Raw genomic sequence first — 22,801 nt, 5'->3', positions numbered from 1 at the left:
GGATTAGCATTTTTATAAAAGGCTAAATTAAGTTGTTTGGTGTGTTGCCAGGGATCAGACTGAACAATCAGTCTCTAGTAAATCTTAAATTGTCTATTCTGAAAGGGAAAAAAAATAAGAGTACAGCATAATGGACCTGATCCTACAAGGGAGATAGGAGTGAAGGACTTACCTCTGTATTGGCTGTAAGTGCTTTAGGCCAAAGGAGGTAATTAACCAAATAGATATTTTGGGGGAAGGAGGTGGGGAAAGAGAAAAAAGGATCATTGGATCATAGAGTTAGAACTGAAAAGAAGCTTAGAGGTCATGTATGAGCTTATGCAGGCATAGAACATGGGTCTGGGTGTGCTGGCACCTCCCTTCTCTTCCCCTGAGGGATGTATTGGGGGAGCAAGAAGGGAGGCCATCACCACTGACCCTGCTATGAAGGGAACACAGAGCACCAATGATAATGCCTTTCCCTAAGCCTGCCATATGTGGGCTCTGTGTGCCCTTAGCTCTATGAAAGAGCGGAACAGGAAGGAGAGAACTGAGATAAAAGGAAAAAGCCAAGAGAGGAAGAGTGAGAATTGGGTGAAAATTTTTTTTATTACATGCCAGGCATTGTGTCTGTCCATATGCGTTTTATCATGGGAGGGAGAAGCTTAATGGAATTCTTACTTGGCCAGGAATCAGTAACTCTGAAGCCAGCCTGCCTCAAGCTCTGCCACTAAGTATCTTTGGGATCCTGAGCCAGGGATGTAAACTCTCAATTTAAGCTTTCTCAGTGAAGATAGTATTACATCCTCCCTTCATAAGGTTGTGTGTGTATGTGTGTGTGTGTGTGCGTGTGTGTGTGTGTGCGTGTGTGTGTGCATTAAGGAGATAATGTGTGAAAGTACTTTAAAAAGAGGAAAACAAGAAAAATGGATGGTGTTACTATTATAACATGTATGTTTCATATTTGGGAAACAAGTTTATTAAAATCAGAGGAGATTCCTTATCCATGTTGAGCCCAGGACAGCCCTAATTAGATGACAGGAGTTAACATAAAAATCCATATTCACTATCATATATATACCTCATACAGAGAGGTGAGGAATGCAAAAATGATCCTGATGATTTCCCCTGCTGACAATCATTTTATCTCTTTAGGTTTTATGTCGATGTTGTTATTTTTTTTAAAGAAAGAGTCTTACTTTCAGATTCCATCTTCTTTCTCACAAAAAACAACAAAGTGGGTAGGAGCCCAATCTAGCAGTAAGAGGCCTTTATATGTTTTTCTGACTTTGCCCATTTTCATGCAAAAAATGCTTTTGTATTTTCTCCTCCACTGGCACTCACCACTGCGGGAAGAGGAAAATGAGCTCTGTCAGATTTGGAAGCTGTATCTGTCCACAGGTTTCAGTAAGCACCAAATACGGGAGAGACGCTGGCGGCCTTTTTTACCTGGCAAAAAGGCTGTTCTCTGCTCCTAGGCCAAGGGGCTGGACAATTCGGCCTCACTTCCTTAGTGACATTTTTGTTACATTTCCCTTGAAAAGCCCCCGAAGCTGCAAGGTGACAAGAAAACAGGCCTGAGAGCCACACGCAGGGGGAGTTTTTGCTGACCTTCCTGTTTTGGCAGGATAATTTGAGACATTTGGCAAAGGAAAAACATGGCTCAGGGTTCGCTGTCTTTTGTTTAGCGGTCTAGAAAGCAGACTGAGCAGGCTCCCGAATTCGGAGCTTCAGAAAGCAGCTCGGAGGAGGTTGTTTTCCTCTCCACCTTTGTGCAGCAGAGCTCCTTGAATATAGAAGGGAAAGGATTGTCGGTGCCCCGGGCCACGGTTAGCAATTTATTTTTAGCATTGTAGTGATACTGGAAGCATGGAAGTAAACAGGGGGTTGTCAAGCATATCTAAATAGCAAGAGAAGATTAAATTCGTGTCAAGGGGAGATCTAACTGGCCCACCAGTAAATAGATGGTTTCCCATGAAGTGCTCCTAAATGGAATATTTAAAGGTGCTTGATTTTTACCCTGAGTTTTATGGAGACGATTCTCTTGTATTGGTTTGCTTGCCTCCACGCTTTGGGGCATTTCCTTCCTTGTTAGACACAGTTCCCTGGCTTCTCTGCGCGTGCTCCACTGCCCTCTCCTGGACACCATGGGCCACGCTGGCTCACTCATTTCCATCTCTTTGGCCATACCCACTGACTGCTGAATTTTCTTTAGGTGATTGGGCCAAAGAGTGAGTATCAAGTGCCAAGAGCAGACCGAGAGAGATCATGAGATCCGGTGGCCCTATGATCAGCACAGGTGTGGAACTGCTGATAGTTTATGAGGCGTGGATGTTGAGTGCTAGAAAAAGGTGAGAATGGCATTTCTCTGAAGAAGAAAAAATTAAGTTCTTCTCTGAACCCCTGGACAGAACTGCATGCCTGACACGGAGTAAAGACAGGGTGCGTACTTCAGAGATTTTTTGTCTTGGAGAAAGGCTAAAGAAAGCAGCAGACAGATTTTGCACTTGGCACACACACTAGAGTGTTTCTCTTGCATATGCCAAAGGTACTTACTGGGCTGCTATCTTAATAAATTTCTTTAGGAGCTGAACTCGCTTGCTGAGTTGGGCACAAAGGCAAATCTCAGTGACGACCCAAAACTGAATCTCATTAAACCTCCTTAGGAACAAATCCAAGTTTGCAGTGGTCTTCTTAAAATTGTGCCTTCCAAATGTGTGGTAGATTAACTCCAGCTAGAAAAGAACAATTCAAAATTGTCATATTTGCTTATCTTTTTATTTACATAAAGAAAAGCAATAGACACCTTCCCCTTTTTCTCATGATAATCTTGCAGGGTAGAAAATGTGGGTTCATGGATATGTATTCCACTGTACTGCAAGTTCATAGAGGTTCACTGTGACATTTATGTTCATCATATAAATATAGATTATATATTAAAGGCTTAATATACTTAGACACCTCAGTGTGATTCAATACACAGGAAGGCACTCAAGTTGGGATTTCATTTACTCCCCCTTTGTCTTATTTTAGCAACAAAGACGTTAGAGCTGACTTAAATGTGCTAGATGTTCACAGAGTTGTCATTTAGTTTCCTTATTGTAATAGAACTTAGAGACAATTCTCTAGGAATGCAATTTGCATAGTTGGTGCTCATGGCAGGTAAGAGCAATTTCCTCACAGGGAGTTTCAGGTTCAGGTGGGAAAACACACACACAAACACTCACACACACACACACACACACACACAATGTAACATAAACTAAAACTCAGAGTTGAGCTACTCCATCAGCTATAACCCAGAGCTCTGAATAAAAATGCAAAATTCAGCATTGGGACTCCTTACCTCATGTACACAGTTGAAGAGCTCCCAATCATAAATCGTCATCTGGTATGCCAAATCTTTGGAACTCATCAGTTCAAAAGTGCCCACTGTTCCAGTTGTTGGGCCTTCTTGTTCTGGTAAGGGTGTCTATGAAAATAATACATAGATCATAGATTTAGCAATAAAAAGGATATTTGAGATCATCTAATTCAAACTCCCTTATTTTACAAGTATGGAACTGAGGCACAGTGCAGTTGTGACATGGCTACAAGTTGCCTGAGTCAGGATTCAAACTGAAGTCATCTGACTCCTCTGATTGACCAGACAGTGTTCTTTCCACTGCACTGTGTGGTGCTGAGCTCTACTCAGAGTTGCTGAACAAAACTAGATTCTAATCGTGTTTTTTTAAATAAAATCCCTAGGTTTTGATTTTAGTCACAGCAGTAAGATGATCTTCACTTCACTTCACTTCACTTCAGCATAATAATAAAACTCGTCACTGTGACATATAACCAACAGTTCCCAAACTTTTTGGTTTTTATTTCTGGACTTCTTTTTATGCCTAAAAATTATTGGAAACCCCAAAGAGCTTTCATTCACATATGTTACATCTATTTATAGTGTTATTATGAAAATAATTTTGACCTCATGGACCCTCTAAAGTTCTCTTGAGGACCCTCTGTCAGGGGTCCCGGAACACACTGTGAGAAGCTGTATCACCCAATCTAAGCTGTAAAAATCAGCATTGCCCCTAAATTCATATATTGGATTTACTCTGGGGAGAGAAACAACAATTTCCTTTGGCTGTGAAGAGTGACAACTGGAGATCCTCATTCTGATAAACTGTGTTCTGAGAGGATCTTGGCAACTCCTGAGAGGTGGAGGTGGGAGAATTTTCTTTTGCTTCAGTGTTTGTTCCCTGGAGTCAACTCAAAGCAGTGGCTGACAGAGGAGTTTGTGACATCTGATCATAACCCTCCTGTTGAAGGTACTGGTGGCTTTCACAGGAATAACTATATTTCCATCCCTAGCGCCATCCCAACCAAGCCTCTTTAGGCAGCATGCAACTCAGAATGTTGAAACAGCAACACCAGCAGAAGGGAATGCTCCTCTTTATCCTGCATTAAACCCAGTCTCCTCACTCCACGGGGAGTACTGGACCAAAGCAGTGCTGCTGACTAAAGTGTGGGGCTGGGTTAGAAGTTAGAAGATCAAGGGTCTGATTATGGCTCTGCTACTGACTTCCTAGTAGCCTCAGACCACTCCCCACCATCCCCATACATCAATTTCTTTGCCTATAAATGGAATATCATATATTATTCAGTGTATTGTTATGCCTGTGAAACTGTCTGAAGTGCTCTCAATTTACCGAATGAAATAAACTACATACTTCCATTCAGTTCAACATGATCACAACTGTAACAATACCGCATTTTATATAGTGTTTTAAGGTTTACAGACATGCCTCACTTTATCTGATCATCTCAACAATCCTGTGGTACATATGTACCATCATTATTCCCCATTTGACAGATCAAGAAAGTGAGGCTCAGAGATATTAAGCAACTTATCTATGGACATAGTAAAGAGTTGAGATAGGATTTGAATGCAGGTCATGCTGACAGTGGGCGGCTAGGTGGCACAATCATAGGCTTGGCATCAGGAAGACTCCTAAATTCAAATCCGGCGTTAGATACTTAGTAGCTGTGTGACAAGGGCAAGTCACTTAACTCTGTTTGCCTCAGTTCCTCATCTGTAAAATGAGCTAGAGAAGGAAGGAGCAAACCACTTCAGTATCTCTGCCAAGAAAACCCCAAAAGGGTCACAAAGAGCCTGTCACAACTGAAAAACGACTAACAACAACTTCCTGGCAGTTCCGTAGGGTGTCCATCATGTTAATATACACATAACTATTTTATAAGGTTGAGGTCACAAAAATTTTAAATAAGTTCACTCACAACATCATGTTGCTTCTTAGTTAGAATTACCTCTTTTTTTTCCTGGAAATTCTGTTGAGTAGTCAGGATGAGGTATCTATATATTTTAGACAGGGTTTGAAAATTGCATGCTCTTGCATTTGAAAACTGTGACCCCTGTGAGTCACTGCCTACCAGACTCTCCAACCCTAGGTGCAAGGAGGAATTCAAACATTGAGTTTGGCTCCTCCTATAGTAAATAAATTCTGGAGTGAAATGTCCTTCATTAGAAATGATTGCATTTCTAAACAACAATATCGAAGTGTTCCTTTTTGCCCCGTGGTCTGTTGTACCCTGGGTTGCAGCCATTCTTGCCTATCCTCAGTCTTAACTCTATTGCTAAATATTCACAGAAGACTTATTACTGGTGGTAATAAATGAAAATACTTTACTTAGGGAATCTTGATAATGTGATTTTTCTGTCTCCATTAACAATATGCATGGACTGGGGGTGTCATGTTAAATGAATGGGGGTGAATTATTCAGAGTGCAATCAGTCCTTACCCTCAAAAAGTTCATAATTTACAGGGGACTGGGGAACACGGGTCAGATTAACCTATACAGTTCAACACATGGATAAATAGGTACGTGCAAAGACATATTTGTATATAGAAATACACTTTAAATTAGTGGCACATAAGTACCTAGGAGCACAAACATGAATGGGTTGCTGAAAGAGGAGAGAAATTTCTCTGAGAATTAGCAGAGAATTAGAGTAAAAGTAGTATATAGTGGAAATAGAAGCTAGGTTCTCAAGGATGGAAAGGACAAGATTGGATGGAATGATAATGCAAAATTTTACAATTTACAAAGTGCTTTTCATACATTATCCCATTAGATCCCCAAACAACCCTGCAAGGTAAGTATTTTGTACATTATTGTCCCCATTTGGGGGACAGCAAAACTGAGACTCTGGGAGACTAATTGACTTGCAAACGGTCCCAGAGCTAGTAAATGTTGGAGACAGGATTTGAATTCAGTTTTTTCATGCCTCTAAGAGCAGTGTCCTTTCCATTAAATTCTGTTTTTCTTGGTAAGAGGGAGTCCAAGAGGGAGGATTAATGATGGGAAGAATATGTGATCTTAATAATTAGTTAATGATTTTATTACTAACAATTATTTATAATTATAATAATTAATAAGATATGAGTAAATGAAACAGAAGTTGTAAGTGAAAGACTACTGAGAGATAAGGTGCATGCAAACAGGATTACCAACTTCAAATGAGCTCTGGAGCTCAGGGGTCAGGAATTTCTTTGGTATGGAAGATAAATCAAGGGGTCATAATAGAGATTTGAGGATTGATGGGATGTTGTAGAAGGGCTACATGAAGAACATATCAACAGTGATATTTACAACAATGTACAGGGACAGAGGGGCGGAGGCAGGCAGTCTACCTACCATAGGTCAGATGAAAGATGTCCAGTGCCTAGAAGACAGCTATGGCAAAGGGAATGAATATGTCTCAATTCACTGTTATAGAGACAGATGCCACACAACACAAATGATCCCTTCTTAGCCTTCAAGCCTTTGCTGTACCATTTCCTTTGCCAAGAAATCTGAGTATAGTGGCAAGATATCTTTCCACATATCCAAATCAGAACTCTTTATTTTCCCTTTCAATTACACCCTTGCTTCTGAGCATCCCTACTTTTGTCCTGGACACCACTGTCTTTCCAGTTATCAGCATTGTATCAACTTGGCATTATCCCTGTCTTCTCACTCTCCTTACCCCACATATTCAACCAGTTGCCAAGTCCTGCCATTTCTACTTCAACAATATCTTTTGTAGTGGTCTCCTTTCTACTCCCAGGACTACCACCCTAGCTCTCATCTACATTTAGTTAAACTATTCAAATAGCCCCCCTAATTGGCATCCTTGCTTCAAGTGTCTCACCTTCTAAATAGTTCTCAAAATGATTTTCTAAAGTTCAGTTATGGTATCTTCTCCGCTCAATAAACTCTACTGGTTTCTTATTGACTCTAGGATTTAGATATAAACTCATCTATTTGCCTTTTAAAGTCCTTCATGACTTAGCCCCTATTTGCCTTTCTAGTATTATTACCTATTACTTTTCTTCTCATACTATGTGGCCAAGCCAAAGTGGCCTTTTTTCCGTTTTTCACATTGATGACTCTGCCTCTTACCTCTGCTATTTTTTGTGTCTTTTTTTTTTTTTTTTTGGCACTGGCTGTCCTCATGCCTGGAATGCCCCTCTCCTCCGCCTCCTGGAACCCTGTCTTTCAAACTACTCCAGCGACATTTTATACTAAGCCTTTCCTGACCCTCCTCGTTTCTACTGCCCTTCCATCCCAAAAATTCACTTTGTGTTTATTTTGCATACATTATTGGTGAACAAATTGTTCATCCAGAGAATGTAAGCTTCTTGAGAACAAGGGAATGTTTCATTATTGTTGTTATATCCCCAGTACTTAGAAGAGTTCCTGGCACATAGTAGGCCTTCAAGAAATGCTCATTGATGGATGGATAATTGTTAACCAATTATATGTATAACACTTTACTTCCCTTCAGACACTTTGTATCCCCATTAAACTGGGTCACTTCTCCACTTATCATGATACAGTCTTTCTCATCTCCTATTGACATCATTCCCCATACCTTCAGTGTCTTCCCTTCCCACTTTTTCATTCATCAATATCCAGCATAAATACTAATAGTCATCTTTGATCCCTTAAATAAGAGTGATTTCCCCCTCTGACAATGTCCCATTACGTTCTTGTCTTCTCTTTATAAGCTTTGAGGGCACCAGCAATCTTAATTATCTTATATTGCCTTCAACATCTAGCTTTTCATACAGTAGGTATTTACTAATTAAAAGATAAATGAATGACAGGAGGAAGGAAACAAAGGAAAAAAGATGAATGAAAGATTATTCCAAGCATCTGAGCTAATCTCAGATAATGGGCCAGAGGGCAATGCTATTAAAATTGATAGAGAAAGGCAGGGAGTTGGATCAGCTTGTGGAGGAATGAGTTTCGTTTAGTGTTAGCCATTTAAGGCTATATAGAAAGACTCTACAGCATGAGTTGAGTAGTTTGGGATGGAAAGGTAGTCCTGGAAAATGCCTGGATAAAAATGACAGACTTCTTTTAGTGTCCATGTGCCCATGATTAGGAGATGTCAGAACAATAGCCCCAAAGATATGCATTCTCTCTGTCTCTGTCTCTGTCTCTGTCTCTCCCCTCCACCTTCTCTCCCAATGGTGTTTTTACATTGTAAGAAGAACAATGTTGTAGGGTTTTTTTGGGGGGAGCAGTTAGTGGGTTTTTTTTTATTTTCACTAGACTGTGTTTGAGAAGGCAGTACTGTTAGTTTGCTCATCTATGACACCAGGAAAGCAAACCAAACAAAGGTAGAACAGTAATCAGGGATGAATAGATAACAAGTTAGTGTCAAAATAGAACATGATTCCCTTTTGACTCAACTTCCTCTCTGGTCTTCTCCACCACCTTCACCAACAGCCTTCCCACTATGGAATACCTCTACCCTGAGATCCACTCTTCTGACTGGTTGAGTTCCTAGTCCAGACCACAATTTCTTGGGGGTACCCCAGCCATGCTCCCTTCTCTCCTGTCCACTTCTCTGGACTTCCTCTCTATCTCCTTGCTGGCAACTTCCCTCCACCTTTCTAGCTCCCCCTAGAATATCACTTCCTTGAGGAGACTGTGCTTCTATTTGTGTTCCCCATGCTTAGCAGAAGACCTGGCACAAACTAAGCACCTAATAAATTCTCTCTCTCTCTCTCTCTCTCTCTCTCTCTCTCTCTCTCTCTCTCTCTCTCTCTCTCTCTTTCTCTCTCTCTGTCTGTCTCTCTTTCTCTGTCTCCCTCCCTCCCTCTCTCTCTCTTGCTCTCTCCCCTTTTCCTTCAATCCCTTGTCTCTCATCTTCTAATTCTTCCAGCTGCTTCTCCCTGATGGCCACCAATCCCCTCACTATTTGAGTTGCCTTACAATACTTCATTAGCCTGGGCCCTCACACTATCTATATATGTATATATCCATGTAAACCAAAAAACACATACAATGGAATGCCTACATTTATCTAGTTCTGTGATCTTGATTGGATGGCTAGGTGGTACAGTGAATAGAGTACTAGGCCGGAAGACAGATCTACTGAGTTCAAATTTGGCCTCAGACACTCACTAGCTTTATGACCCTGGACAAGTCACTCAACCCTGTTTGCCTCAGCTCTTCATCTGTAAAACAAGCTGGAGAAGTAAATGACAAACCACTCCAGTACCTTTGTAAGAAAATCCCAAATATTGTCACAAAGGGTTAGACACAGCTGAAGCGACAACAATCACTCATCTTCCCCAATGTTACTGCACAGCACACTGAGAAGTGGTCAGAGTCCCCCTGCCCCACTCATTTTTTACTGATATATTTAATATTCTCCTCTGAACTGTTTAAGGACTTCTAAGTTGTTCTGTACATTTTAGCATGCAATTATATTACATTATATTACAATTATATGACAAAATGTTAAGAGCAGGAAGGGGCCTTAGAAGACATCTCATCCACCAAGACCAGAAAGGAACCTAAACTATAAACAAATACCCATCCAATCTGGATTTGAAGATTTACAGGAAGAGCTACCCCATTTTCTCCCATTTTTCCTTACTTTGAGGCTAAAATCTTGAGTCTGTACAACTTCCTCCCAGTGCTCCTACTTCTGTCCTTGAAGGACAAGTACCCCAAAGCTTAATTATCCCTTTTCTGCATGACAACCCTCCAAGTACATTTAGACAGATGTCCAGTCCTCTCTTGCTTGCTTCTCCTAATTCGTCCAAGTGTTTCTCCAGGATGGCCACCAGTGCCCTCACTATCCCAGTTGCCTTTCTCTGGATGAGTTTCAGTTTGCACTTAGTGTCACCTGGCACTGTTTGTTAAATATGCTATTCTTATCTCTCTTGTTAGATGATGAACTCCTTGAGAGTGGGGATTATGTGTTGCATTTCTCCACAACCCACACTGTGCCTTGCATGATGCTGAGCACATAGTTGGCACTTAGTAAATATACTTTGTATGAGTGATTGATGGATGGGCTCAGCCCAAATTCTAGTGAGGAGCATTACTTCATAGATGATATCCCTGAAGTCTTCCAAATTGCTTTTGGACTCCAAAGAGTGCTTCATGGCCTAAATATTCACATATTGTGTGCAAACCACCCCTTTGTTTTGATGCCATAAGTCACAGTAATACTAATAAAGAGCTACTTGTCAGGAAGAGGTAACTGGCCCCAAGAAGTATACATGAGCATCCCTTTTCAGAGAGGGTATAAATTCCTTTCCACTGCTCAAGCGTTCAAATGGAAGACTGATCCTGACAAGCAGTAATGGCTTGTAAGGATGCAGGATCATCTGTGAATAAACAGAGGCTTAAAAAGTTAGTGTCTTCCCCACAAGGAGTTGGAGATAGCCGTGCTTTATATCTTCATTCCAAAGCCATTTGACACGCTCAACAAGAACCAACTGGCAAGAGAAACCCCCATTTGCCTTCATGTCGTAAACACATCACAAAGCACCTTAAATAGTGTTCCATGGAAGCATTCTCTTCCAGTTCTGGCTTCCCCTTCTAAAAATGACTCGCTATTGGAAATGTTTAAATTCCAATCAATGTAATGACCAACCACAACTCCAGAGAACTGGTAATGAAGCATGTTACCAGATGGAGATGTGATGGATTCAAGTTGCAGAATGGAAATGTACATTTTTGGATACAGTCAATATGAGGATTAATTTTGGTTGACTGTGCACATTTGTTACAAAGGTTTGTTTTTTTTTCTTTGCAAATGAGTGTATGTGGGGGGGGGGTAGAGTGAGGAGAAAGAGGGGACCTACAGATAGGGTTGGCCCCCAATAAGAAAGAAAATGAAAAGAAAGCAAGGGGAGGAGTCATTAAAACATGCTTTTGAAATGCATAAAAAATAAAAGAAGAAATCATCTAACAAGCAGGGCAGCTTTGAAAGTAATATTGAATTGATTATATACTTAAAAAGAAAAGCAAGATTTGCATAATGGAGTCATTGTTTCATGTACAAGACAGCCTTTCAGTTCTACTGTATATATTGAAACAGTCATTTCAGTTGAAATTCAAGTTTAGAATTTAAAAAAAAATTCAGTTTGCTCAGCAGATGACAGAAAAATATATGGATAAAAGCATGATCAGCCTTTACAAACTGCAAATTTATAAGCAAAGGTCATGGACTCTACCAACATAAATGGAAAGGGGACCCTGGTTGTCTTGAAAGAGATGACACTGTCCCTGGCAAGTTTCCGTTTAAATCATTTTGAGATACTTTTGTAGTCTGTAAAACTTCACTTCTAGCTAGTTTTGATAAATGCAGAAATCAATTTTAAAATACAGAATGTTATGCTTGGAAGGGATGTCAAATAATGTATTTGGTTCAATCTCTTCATTTTACAGGTGAGGAAAAAATGGGAGGTAAAGTGATTTACCCAAGGTCATACGACAAGTTAGGAGAAGAATAAAGATTAGAATTCAGAATCTTTCACTGCATTTTTAAGTCTGTGCTATGTCACAAGGTGTCCTTTAAGTACCATGACCTTTAATGCTCATGGTCCCATAGCCTCTGACACAGGATTCCCTATCTAAAATCATGTTTTAAGGATGTAGCTGTTGCTGACCTTGTGACCCAGATTGATCATTACCAATCTTCAGTGATTTCTATGTTCAATATCCCAAATCACTTCTAGACCAGGACAAAACCCAATTAAACACAATGCATGGGGACTAACAGAAGAAACAGAGGGAACTAGGATCATTACATATCTGGAAACTCATTGCTCTATCATAAAGAAATCTCACCTATATCCAAGAGCTGTCAGTTCTACAACAGGAAGAAGAGCTAGGCTTTTTTTTTTTTTGGTCCTGTTTCTCTAGGCTCTTGAGTGCTGGCTATGGGAAGTTTCAGAGAGGAAGGGAAGCTGAAGCTGGCCTCAAAAGTATTGCCTAGATCTGCTGCAGGATTTTTTCTGATTTGGCCCCAGAATCAAACCCATTATTTTATACATATTCTCTGCTTTTCTCAGGAGTATGCTACTAATAAAAACCTAGATCTAGGGATAAATGTATAGAAAAGTGAACTCTTCTCATGTATAGTACTATGTAAAAAGTCTAAAAAGAAAACAAAACCCAGATCATATGACAGTAAATAATAGGATTTAAATCTGGAAAGGATCCTGGAGGTCATTTAACCAACCCTCTTATTTTACAGATGAAGAAAATGAAAGTGAGTTGCTCAAGGTAACTCAGTCCTTACTGGGCAGAGGTAAGACTTGGGTCCATCCATGTGTTCTGACCCTGTTCCCGGGCACTTACCCCTCCTCTCAATTATACTTAAAGCCTCTCTAAAGACATAGTAACTGTAGTCACTCGGTTTTATGTAGTGCTAATTGCTTAATGGTGCTTAGAGGTCAATGTCCTTGTTCTCTATTATGGAATCTAAGCAGATGCATAGTAATAGGCATTTCTGCCATTTGAACTAGTCTCATGGCTTTCCTCCAAACAGCACAGGAAATAGCCTTTTGACTTTTTAACCCACTTTATGTGGGGTAAGTAGAAAAGAATTCTACCACCAGGGTATTTTAGTTTAATTCAGCAAATATTCCTAGAATACCTCCTAAATACAAGATCAATCAATCATAAAGTATTTATTAGGCACTTGCCATTTGTTAGGCACTGTGCTAAGTGCTGAGGAGGCAAAGAAAGGTAAAACAGTACCTGTCCTCAAGGAACTCACAGTCTAATAGAGGAGGGAATAAAAATGAATACAAGAAATATCCAGAGTAGATACAAAATAATAGAGGATGGAAGTAGCCCTTGTGGCAGCTAAGCAAGGACTCCTGCAGAAGATAGATTTTAGCTGAAACTTGAAGGGACATTAAGAGGCAGAAGGGAGGATGGAGAGAATTCCAGGGATGGGTGATAGCTGGTGACAGGCACAGAGATGGAAGATGGAGTGGTGTGTATGAGGGGGCCAGTGTGGACAGAGGAGAACATGGAAGAGACAAAAGTATGACAAATAGATTGTGAAGAGCTTTAAATAGCAAAGAATAATAGCTGACCTTTATAGAGTGCTTTAAAGTTTGCAAAGCACTTTACAAATATCTCTAATATTCACAATAACCTTGTGAAGTAGGTATTAGCATATTTTACAGATGAGGAAACTGAGGAAAACAGAGGTTAAGTGACTGGTCCATGATCGCATATCTGGGAATTATCTGAGTCCTTATTTGAACTCATGTCTTCCTGATTCCAGGTGCAGTGCTCTATCCATCATGCGACCTAGCTGCCCTTAGTGTGAAACAGAGGACTTTATATTCAGTTCTAAAGGCAATAGGAAACCATTGGGGCATCGGAGAGTAATGTAATCAGTTCTTCCTTTCAGAAAAATCACCTGACCCCTGAGTGGAGGATGTATTGGAGCAGGAAGAGACTTGAGGGAGGGAAATCAATTAGATGCTCATTGCAATAGTCCAGGCAAGAGGAGATGAGGGCCTGAACTAGAGTAGAATTGTGTTAGAGAAGAATATCTATCTATCTGCCCATCTACCTACCTATCTATCTATCCTCCTCTCTATTCCTCTCTTTATCTCTCCATAGGCTGAGAGCGAGGAGCTGAGGATGACAATGAAGTGTTAAGCCTGGGTAATTAGGAACATGGCAGTACCTTTGACAACTAACAGTAACTGGGATGGATTGTTTCAGGGTTATTTTGATAGTCGTCTAAAAGTTCTGTGTCACTTGGATACTTTACTGAAGACTGCATAAAAAAGGTCTACATAAAAATATTTAAAATCTTAGCAACAACAAATTCGAACGTTACAGGAGCAAACTATTTTTCTCATTACTGAATGATGATCTCACCTTAATAAGTTCACAGAAGTTACTACTGTGTCTGACAGATAGCACCTTTATGTTGAAAAAAAGCTTATGCTAACTTTCAAATTTCAAAGTACCTGGAAAGGTAGACTATGTTTTTGATGCAGAAATGGTAGGAATGGTGCCTCTGAAGTAGTGTTTTTCAAAAAATACCAGAGTCCCAAATCTGTAGTTTGGAGTATCTTTTTTAAAATGTTCTTTATCTCAAATATGCTTTAGATTTTTCTTTGGTAGGAAAAACCAAACAGAATTCAATGTATTTCTTTTCCTTTTTTTAAGCACTTGGATTACACAAGCTTTTTGACTGAAGTTGCTGTTATGAGAATGGCATCCATACATACCAGTGAATCAAATTGTTCTCGTGGACAGGCGAACAGACGTCCGTTAACAGTGAGCGTTGTAAACACTGAAACATCGTTAGGTTTCAGCACCACCTTTTCTGTGAACATAAAAGCATAAGACTGCCCATTAAATGCATCTGAAATATGCTGCACTGCCCTAATCACACCAACAAATTGTCAGCCATGTGAATTACCTGAACGTGGACAGTGACTGTGTGAAACACATTACTAAAGGACCTACTGAATAAAAAAAGACATGGTATACTCAGGCCCCTCAGTGACAGAAAAGAAAAGCCCATCAGAAATAAACACAAAGCAAGGATCAAAATACCAAAAGGTCAATTTATCCAATTCCAAGATCCTGTTGTGATCATATGCATAAACTACGTTTGCTATCTATCAAACACGATGTTTCTGCTCAGCAGTAATTCCCAGTCTTTGGAGGGTAGGTGAAAACTTTATAAAACTCAGATGGATTCTGTTTTAATATTGGACTTTGAACACAGTATTTATATTTTTAAAGGACTTTCAATGCAATTGGTTTGAATTATTTCCTTTATTTACATATTTTAAAAATACTTTGATATTTAAATGAATCTATGATCTATCAGGTCTTATTTAATTTTGTTTATATCTGTGTCTTTTGTTTTAGTTAATTTATGGTTTTATTTATTTTCTGAGATCAGGCAATTTAAACTTTCCATTTCTTATTTTTTAATCTGGGCAATTCATATTTTTATGAATATGTATGTATTTTATTTGTCAGCTTTATTGGCATATAGTTATTGAAAACAGTTTCTTATAATTTCCCTTATTTCTTCTTCACAAATAGTATTCTTTCCAAAGTAGGAATTCTTAATTTTGTAGGCTTAAAAAAAGTTGGGGTTTTTTCTTTTGATAACTGAGTTTCAGTACAATAGGTTTCCTTTGAAATTCTATACATTTTATTTTATGCATTTAAAAACATTCTGAGGACAGGTCCATTTTGCAGTCTACTTCACCAGAGGTCCATAATACAGAAGACCTTTGATAAATTCTTACTGAATTAAAGTTAATTGCAGAATTCTCTAAGGACCCACAAATAGTAAAGCCAAAATTTGAATCCAGGACTGGTCCCTGTCTAAATGTAGTACCTTCTAAAGTTATTGTATCTGCCTCTATTTCAGTTTCATTATTTATGAAATGGAAATAATCACAACTGTGCTATCTACATCAGAGTTGTGAGGCTCAAATGCAATCGCTTATGTGAAGGCACTAGTAAAATAAGCACGTATTATCATTGAGGATGATGACAAAAAGTGTGAGTGCTCACCTAATCCACCTAAATTAGTGTGGAAGGACGCTACCAAATCCTAACCTCAGTGTTCCTGTTCGGCCAGGATTTTCCTTTTGGCAGAAAAGTAAAACATTTGGATTAAATTTTTACCTCCTCCAGAGCTCATCTTGACTATTATCAGTCCTTCTCCAGAACCCAGTTTGTCTGCTACAGCACTAAGAACTTCTTTCACAGAAGCTGACACAGGCACGCGGATAGTGGTGTATGTGTGGTCTAGGCAGTAGACTTTAAACAGAACTATGAGAAAGAGAGAAATTTTATTACGGTGTGTAAGTCTAGCACGTACTTTTTTAAAATCACAAATTTTAGAAATCTTTTCTTCATCCTGAAATTTTTTTTTACACTCTTAGCCTACTATTTTCCATGCTAATGTTCCCATGGATCCACATTTTTACTTATTCAGAAAGGACTGAGCTAAATATACAAAATGGTTATTTATTAACTATTTATAACAAATATATTCATGACCTCTTCCTTCCCCTGTCCCTCAGTTCAGATGCCTGTGAAAACCACAAAAGCTAACGGGGACAAGAATGCTAATTGTTATCTAGGGCCATAATCTGGGCCTGCCTGAAGACTCTGATCCTTTTACAACTACTGTAAAAACTGCACCAAACAGACCAAGGTGCCACACTATAGACACTTAATGATAATGATTATCAGGTGTCCTATGGTGGGTATTCCAAACTGGTACACAGTTTCAGGCCTGGGGTAGCAACCTGATGCCCCCATTCTGTTCCCCTGCCTAGAGCATGAAGTCTGTGACTCATTTTCTGAAGAATATTTGGGGTTTGAAATGTCTCATTCATCTGGTTCATTTACATGTATACTTTGGTTTAATGCCATCTGTTGTAAGAAAGACACCTCACTTTCTATTTGGAGTAGCAGAGTGTAGTGGCAGGCCGTTCATTATCACGCCTGAGCCATTGTCACAGAGGCAGTTTCAGCTGCCATGTTTGCTGTCTCAAGCCTCCCCAAACCCCCACCCCAGTCCTATGATGTATTAATGATTTGAAATGGAAAATGTAAGCCTTTTCCTCCCCTCCCTCACAATGCTTTTGGTGAATCTTTGTGGGTGAATGGATGAGTGGGAAGCTAGTCAATCTCTCTGAGGACACCAGATGGGTTTTACCCAAAGTGTTCCAAGCAGCTCCACTCTCTTTGGCATCTGCAAAGCACCCATGACACCAAACGCACTACCCTCCCAGAGGAGGCATCTGATGACAGACACCCTGGCATCTCACCCATGTTCATATAGGTGTATGATAGCAGCAGGAGATGATTATGCTTGCCTCTAGCACACTGTGGCAATGACCTCACTCCAGTCAAAAGATAAGAAGTACAAATAATGGAGCCTCATGTATTGAGAAGGGCCCCTAATAATGGCTAGTATTTATGTAGCATTTTAAGTTTTGCAAAAAACTTTAAATATGTTGTCTCATTTGATTCTCATCACAACCCATTTTACAGATGAAACTGAGGCACAGGGAGGTTAAGAGTTTTGCCAAGGATTAAACAGTTAATAAATAAACCCTGAGGCAGGGTTTGAATTCAGGTTTCCTGGATTCCAAGTCAAGCTCTCTATGCAGTGTTCCACCTAGCTGCCAAAGATGATCAATTCTGAACAGAGAAGGACCAAGATGATTATTGTGGGAGGGAAGATTTTATCCTGATTTGCAGTGTTCTTCAGTTGTTTTCCAGTCACATCTGACTCTTCTTGACCCCATTTGGGGTTTTCTTGGCAAAGATACTGAAATGGTTTATCATTTTCTTCTCCAATTCATTTTACAGATGAGGAAACTGAGGCAAGCAAAATTAAGTGACTTGCCCAGGATCACATAGCTAGTAAGCATCTGAGGACAGCTTTGAACACAGAAAGATGACTCTTTATGACCCAGGCCCAGCATTCTATCTACTGTGCCACCTAACTGAGCTGTAATGAGTCATGTAAAATGGATAGTGCTTACTTTCATCAGACCCCCGGACAGGTTGGCGTTTCTGTGCTCTGTCTTCAACAGGGTTGAATTGTTGCAAAAGAACTTTGTGCTGGGAGGAAAAAAGCAATGGCATTAAATGCTATAGGGGAGAATAACTACCTTGTCTTGAAACATCAATAAAAGTATACCTGGGCATCAATCAGGTCCAGAAAAACAAATGCGTGAAAAAGATGTTGCTATTTTTAAAATATTCATTATATTTTTAAATGGCATATTTAAATGTTCTGGAAGCTCATAGTCTTACTGTGTACAAAATAACATGTTCCAACTAAAAGTCTCTTACCCACCTTCTTTTGTGGAGTCTTGCCGTCTTCTGAGCTAAAATGCAGAAGCAGGGACAACCCATTATTCAATGTCTTTGGTAAATATAACTTTTATTTCTTAGTCTTGCCTTACACAATGCAATGAGATAACACTCTCACAAAAAGAGAGGATCATCCTCATTTCAGGCTAAGGAGACTAGGGCAGGGGAGGAGATGAAGGGATCAGCTAAGACGGAGGCAGGAGAGACATTAACAACAAGGATCCCTGACTCCTCCCAGGACTTAGGATGTAGCTCAAGCTTCACCTTCCAGTCTTCTGTGTTTATATGATGAGAATGTTAGTACTAAACAGAGTTGGGCTGGAGGGAAGTTTCATGTTAAGTACTTCTCTCATTAAATATTCCTCTACACCAGTTGGGTGGCTCAGTGGGTAGAGCATTAGAGCTGGAGTCAAGAAGACCTGAGTTCAAATCCAGTCTTAGACACTTACTAGCTGTATAATCCTGGGCAAGTTACTTAAACCCTGTTTGCCTCATTTTTCTTATCTCTAAAACGGGGATAATAACAGCATCTATCTCCCAGGGTTGTTATTAGGATCCAATGAGATAATAATTGCAAAATGTCCAGCACAGTGCCTGGCATATAGTGCATTCTATCAATTGATCTATGTTATGTATTATTATCATCATTAGTATTACTATCATCATTTAAATAATATTTTATATATTTATTGTTAATATTTAATAATTAACAATAATTAGTAATATTATTAAAATTTATACTAATATTACTAATCTATTTAATACATAAACAACTAACAATTTAATATTTAATTAAATCCAATTTAATATTTAAATAAACACTTAAATAATTATAACATGAATAATTAAATAAATATTTAAATAAATAATCTGAATATCTAAATAAATATGAACATTAGCTATTCTGATTCTGGAATTTGAAGCTTAAAACCAGGGAGGGCCCCATTTTGTTCATCTAAATCTGGGAGAAAATGAAGCAACTTATACTGCAACCCCAGTAATTAAACTTGCTAATAATACCTAGCATTTATGAGGTCCTTTAAGTTTTGCAAAGCACTTCACAAATATCACTTCCTTTGATCCTCATAGCAACCCCAAAGGTTTGGTATTATTATTATCCCCATTTTACAGATGAGGAAACAGAGACAGACAGAGGTAAAGCAACTTGCCCCAGGTTCCACAGCTAATAAGTGTTTGAGGCTGGATTTGAACTCATGTCCTTCTGATTCCACTGTACCTCCTAGCTACACTCCAACAGGGAATGTAGCTTGGTATATTCTCATCCCCTTTTTTGTCTTCCACATCATGACTGCCTATCCCACTGGACTCAGGTCCCTCACTCTACAATGTCTTGTGATTGCTTTTTAAAACTTTAATATATACAAGTTGGTCAGAAGGAGATTGTTATTAGAGGTAGTATACTTATTTCATTATAAAACAAAGAAAGCCAAGACTCTCCTTACATTTGCTTGACAGTCTTTTCTAATTCTGGAAGCTGCTCCTTGAGGGCTGCAATCATCCGGCTATCATCTGATACAGACACATAAAACTCCTGAAATTAGTGAAGAACACATTGTTTAGCCATAACAACCACAGACATGGTATTCTGTAAAGTTTAAGAAGTAGGTTCCATAGGTTAGTTTCACTGGCTAGTCACTAGGCCTTTATTCAATAAGTTGAACAAAGGAAAATCTATTGCGTCATACACATCATTTTCCTCCAGAGTTTTCTACCCTCCTATAGAGAACTATTTTTATGATGCTCTTCATTTTAATGCTGATTAATTCTATAAAAATTTTTTTTTCTTAAAAAAATGAGAGGAGACATTTCATACGTTACATTGGCTATTATTATTAAAATGAATAATGTTACTAAAAAACATTAACAGCTACTGGGTTTAGCAAGCTGTTCAACTCAGCTCTACAGGTTGTTTTTGTTTGTTTGATGTTAGGTTCATTAAAAATAAATTCTGAAGTTCAACTTAAAGTTCACCCCTTGAAATGATTAAGTATTCAATATATTGATATCAAATAGGGATCCTCAAAGAATTAGATGAAGGTAGTTCCACAAAATTAATGGTCTTTTTATTAGAGAAATTTCCCATCATCCAGTTTTGTTGAGCTTCTTGCTTCAAGATTTCCTACTGCTCAGTTAGGTTGTTGAATCTCCTTTCCATATAATATGTTCCATCAGTCTGAGATCCCTGCCTGGGTTCATCAGTTCCTTAGAAAGCTTTATTCAGTAATGTCATTCCTTAGGGGCAGTTTTATAATCACTAAGTTGAGGAGGCAGCAAGGGTGTCAACAAAAGCAATTTTGAATAAAGCCATTCTTTATTCTGGTTAGAAAAGGTGAGGAGATGGGAAGAAGCCAAAGGAGTGGGATGCGGGAGCTCAATCTTTGTTTTGAATGATCTGTAATGATTGTCTTAATGTAGGCCTATGGCATATATATCACTCACATCCACTGGATGGATGGAGGTTCAAACTCCTGCAACCATTCAGCATTAAAGAAAAAAAAAGATTCCATTCCATTACCCTAAGGGGTGCTTATGCCTCACTATTCCTACATCATTCCCCCCTGACCCAAAAAGTGCTGCTGAGAAGGGGAGAAGAATAAACAGCCAAACCTTGCTTTATTTTGGTTCAGAAACCATAGGATCATAAGCATTTGGACTAGAAGGAATTTTTAAAAAACCATCTTGTTCTTCTGGTTCCTAACGTCAGATGGGTAAGGTATAATCATTGTAAGGTGTTCAATTGAACAATGGAGGAGAGTTGTTGTTAAGAGAGAGGTAAATGGGGAGAGAAGACATCATGGAGAGTTAGAGTCATAGATTGGAAGAGAGGCATTCTCTTCAGACTGGATAGTCTTTAGCTCACAAGCTATATCTAATCATGGCTCTATCTCTGCAACCGCAGAACCACCTCACTCCTCCTCTCTCACCTCCATCACTAAAAGAAGTAATAGGTTACCCAATTTTAATAACATCTTTAAAATTCCTTGCCTCATCTTCTTTGAAATGGGAATATCACTCTAAAACTTGTAAATTATGTCCTGTTTCTAGAATAAGTAACTATATACCATGCTGCTGAGAGAAGGAATCATTCTGGAGTACCTCTAGGAAGGCCATTGCTACTTCATCCTCTTGGAGTAAGTCTCCGTACAAAGCAGCCCACTGGAGGACCAGGCGGATGACTCGCCTCTTGTTGTTGAGGGCATAGTCCATTTTGTCCTGTTCTGTACCTTGAGAAGGCTGTGCATGATAAGTGCCAAGGGGTCAAGGAAAACATTCAGCACATTGGAACCTATTTTTCAGGGAAGTATTTGTAAAGTGCCAGAATTAAACTACATTGTACTAGACTGTTATGGACATGCCATCCACGGTGTATCTCTGCCTAAGGTTTCTCTTCCTCTCCAATCTATCTTGCACATTGACATTAGACTGATGTTCCAAAAGTCTTACTTCAAACATTTCGATCATTATTGCTGGAAATGACAAAAAAAACCCTTTATTTCCCACAGGCTAAATATAAAATTCCTTGTCCTAGTCTTCAAATCCCTCCATAATCTTGCCCAAATAACCTTTCTAGACTTACCTTCTATAACTCCACTAGACAAATCATCTGCTTCAACCACAGTTCCCCACACCTTCAAACATCATCCCTTTGCACCCTCTTACCTCCATTTTTTTTCTTACACTGGAATGCCCTCTTCTTCTTCCCTGCCTATTGCAATTCTACCCATTCAATTCAAATTTCACCTCTTGATATAAAGCCTTTCCTACTCATCCTAGTCTAAAGTCCTCTCTTCCTTCTTTGAAGCATCTTTTACACATACCATTTATCAATTTATTAAGTACTGCATGGAACAGTTTAAACATGAAGAGATAATTTTCAGAAACTTTATATCTATGAGTGTGCATGTATGAAGGGGCAGGGAGGTAGTAGGAAATATTAATAATAGGATGCCTGAGCATTTAGATGGAAGTAGATATGATAGTTAAGCATAGCTTAGAGTGGGAGATGAAAGGGAGAATGGGGGTGCTGAAAGTAAAGCTTCACTCACCCACCCCAAATGAAGTTGGGGGCACTACTGACAAGCTTTACTTTCTTTTCTGCTGGGATTCCTAGGAAGGTATATGAGGGCTATGTGACAGCAACAACTGGCTTGGAAATTAACCAATTTGGGCTCTGAGATCAACTTGTAGGATACTGATCTATTCCTTAGGAGTCCCTGATATACTGCCCTCTTTTCCTTTGAGTTTAAACTGCTTTATAGAGCTTGTTAATTTTCCTCATATTTACGTTTTGTCTTAGAACCAGACTACAAATAACCTGGGAAATAATATAGCATAGCTTTAGGGCTGGAAAGGATCCCCAGAGGCTCATAACATAGATAAGGATTCTGAAACCCAGAGAGTTTGCATCTTGCCCAAGGTCCTCAAGGTTGTAATTGTCAGAGTTGAGATTTCAGCCCAGGTCCTCTGACTCCAGAGCCAGCATGCCTTCCATCATATAAAGCAGGGACCATGCTTTACTTTATTTTATGTCTCCCACAGAGCAAATCACAATGCCTTGCAAAGTGTAGATGCTTAATTATTTGCCCATTTTCATTTA

The 22,801-nt window shown here is 39.2% G+C and overlaps 1 protein-coding gene across 9 annotated transcripts in view; it reads right to left on the bottom strand.

Annotated features, from left to right (window-relative positions):
- The window catches only part of RAPGEF4 (Rap guanine nucleotide exchange factor 4), a 356,019-nt gene that overhangs the window by 31,251 nt on the left and 301,967 nt on the right, over positions 1–22,801 (bottom strand). For all 9 annotated transcript variants that reach the window (XM_072612340.1, XM_072612339.1, XM_072612342.1 and 6 more), the window contains 8 exons: positions 21,301–21,451; positions 19,647–19,735; positions 18,167–18,197; positions 17,850–17,928; positions 15,973–16,119; positions 14,547–14,644; positions 3,326–3,451; positions 2,536–2,714 (listed from right to left, as the gene is read on the bottom strand). In XM_072612340.1, coding sequence (XP_072468441.1) covers positions 2,536–2,714; positions 3,326–3,451; positions 14,547–14,644; positions 15,973–16,119; positions 17,850–17,928; positions 18,167–18,197; positions 19,647–19,735; positions 21,301–21,451 — 900 coding nt within the window. The remainder of the gene's footprint in view (positions 1–2,535; positions 2,715–3,325; positions 3,452–14,546; positions 14,645–15,972; positions 16,120–17,849; positions 17,929–18,166; positions 18,198–19,646; positions 19,736–21,300; positions 21,452–22,801) is intronic.

This window comes from Notamacropus eugenii, chromosome 5 (genome assembly GCF_028372415.1).
Source record: "Notamacropus eugenii isolate mMacEug1 chromosome 5, mMacEug1.pri_v2, whole genome shotgun sequence".
In the NCBI taxonomy this organism is placed as follows: Eukaryota; Metazoa; Chordata; class Mammalia; order Diprotodontia; family Macropodidae; genus Notamacropus; species Notamacropus eugenii.
This window is presented reverse-complemented; position numbering and strand designations above follow the sequence as displayed.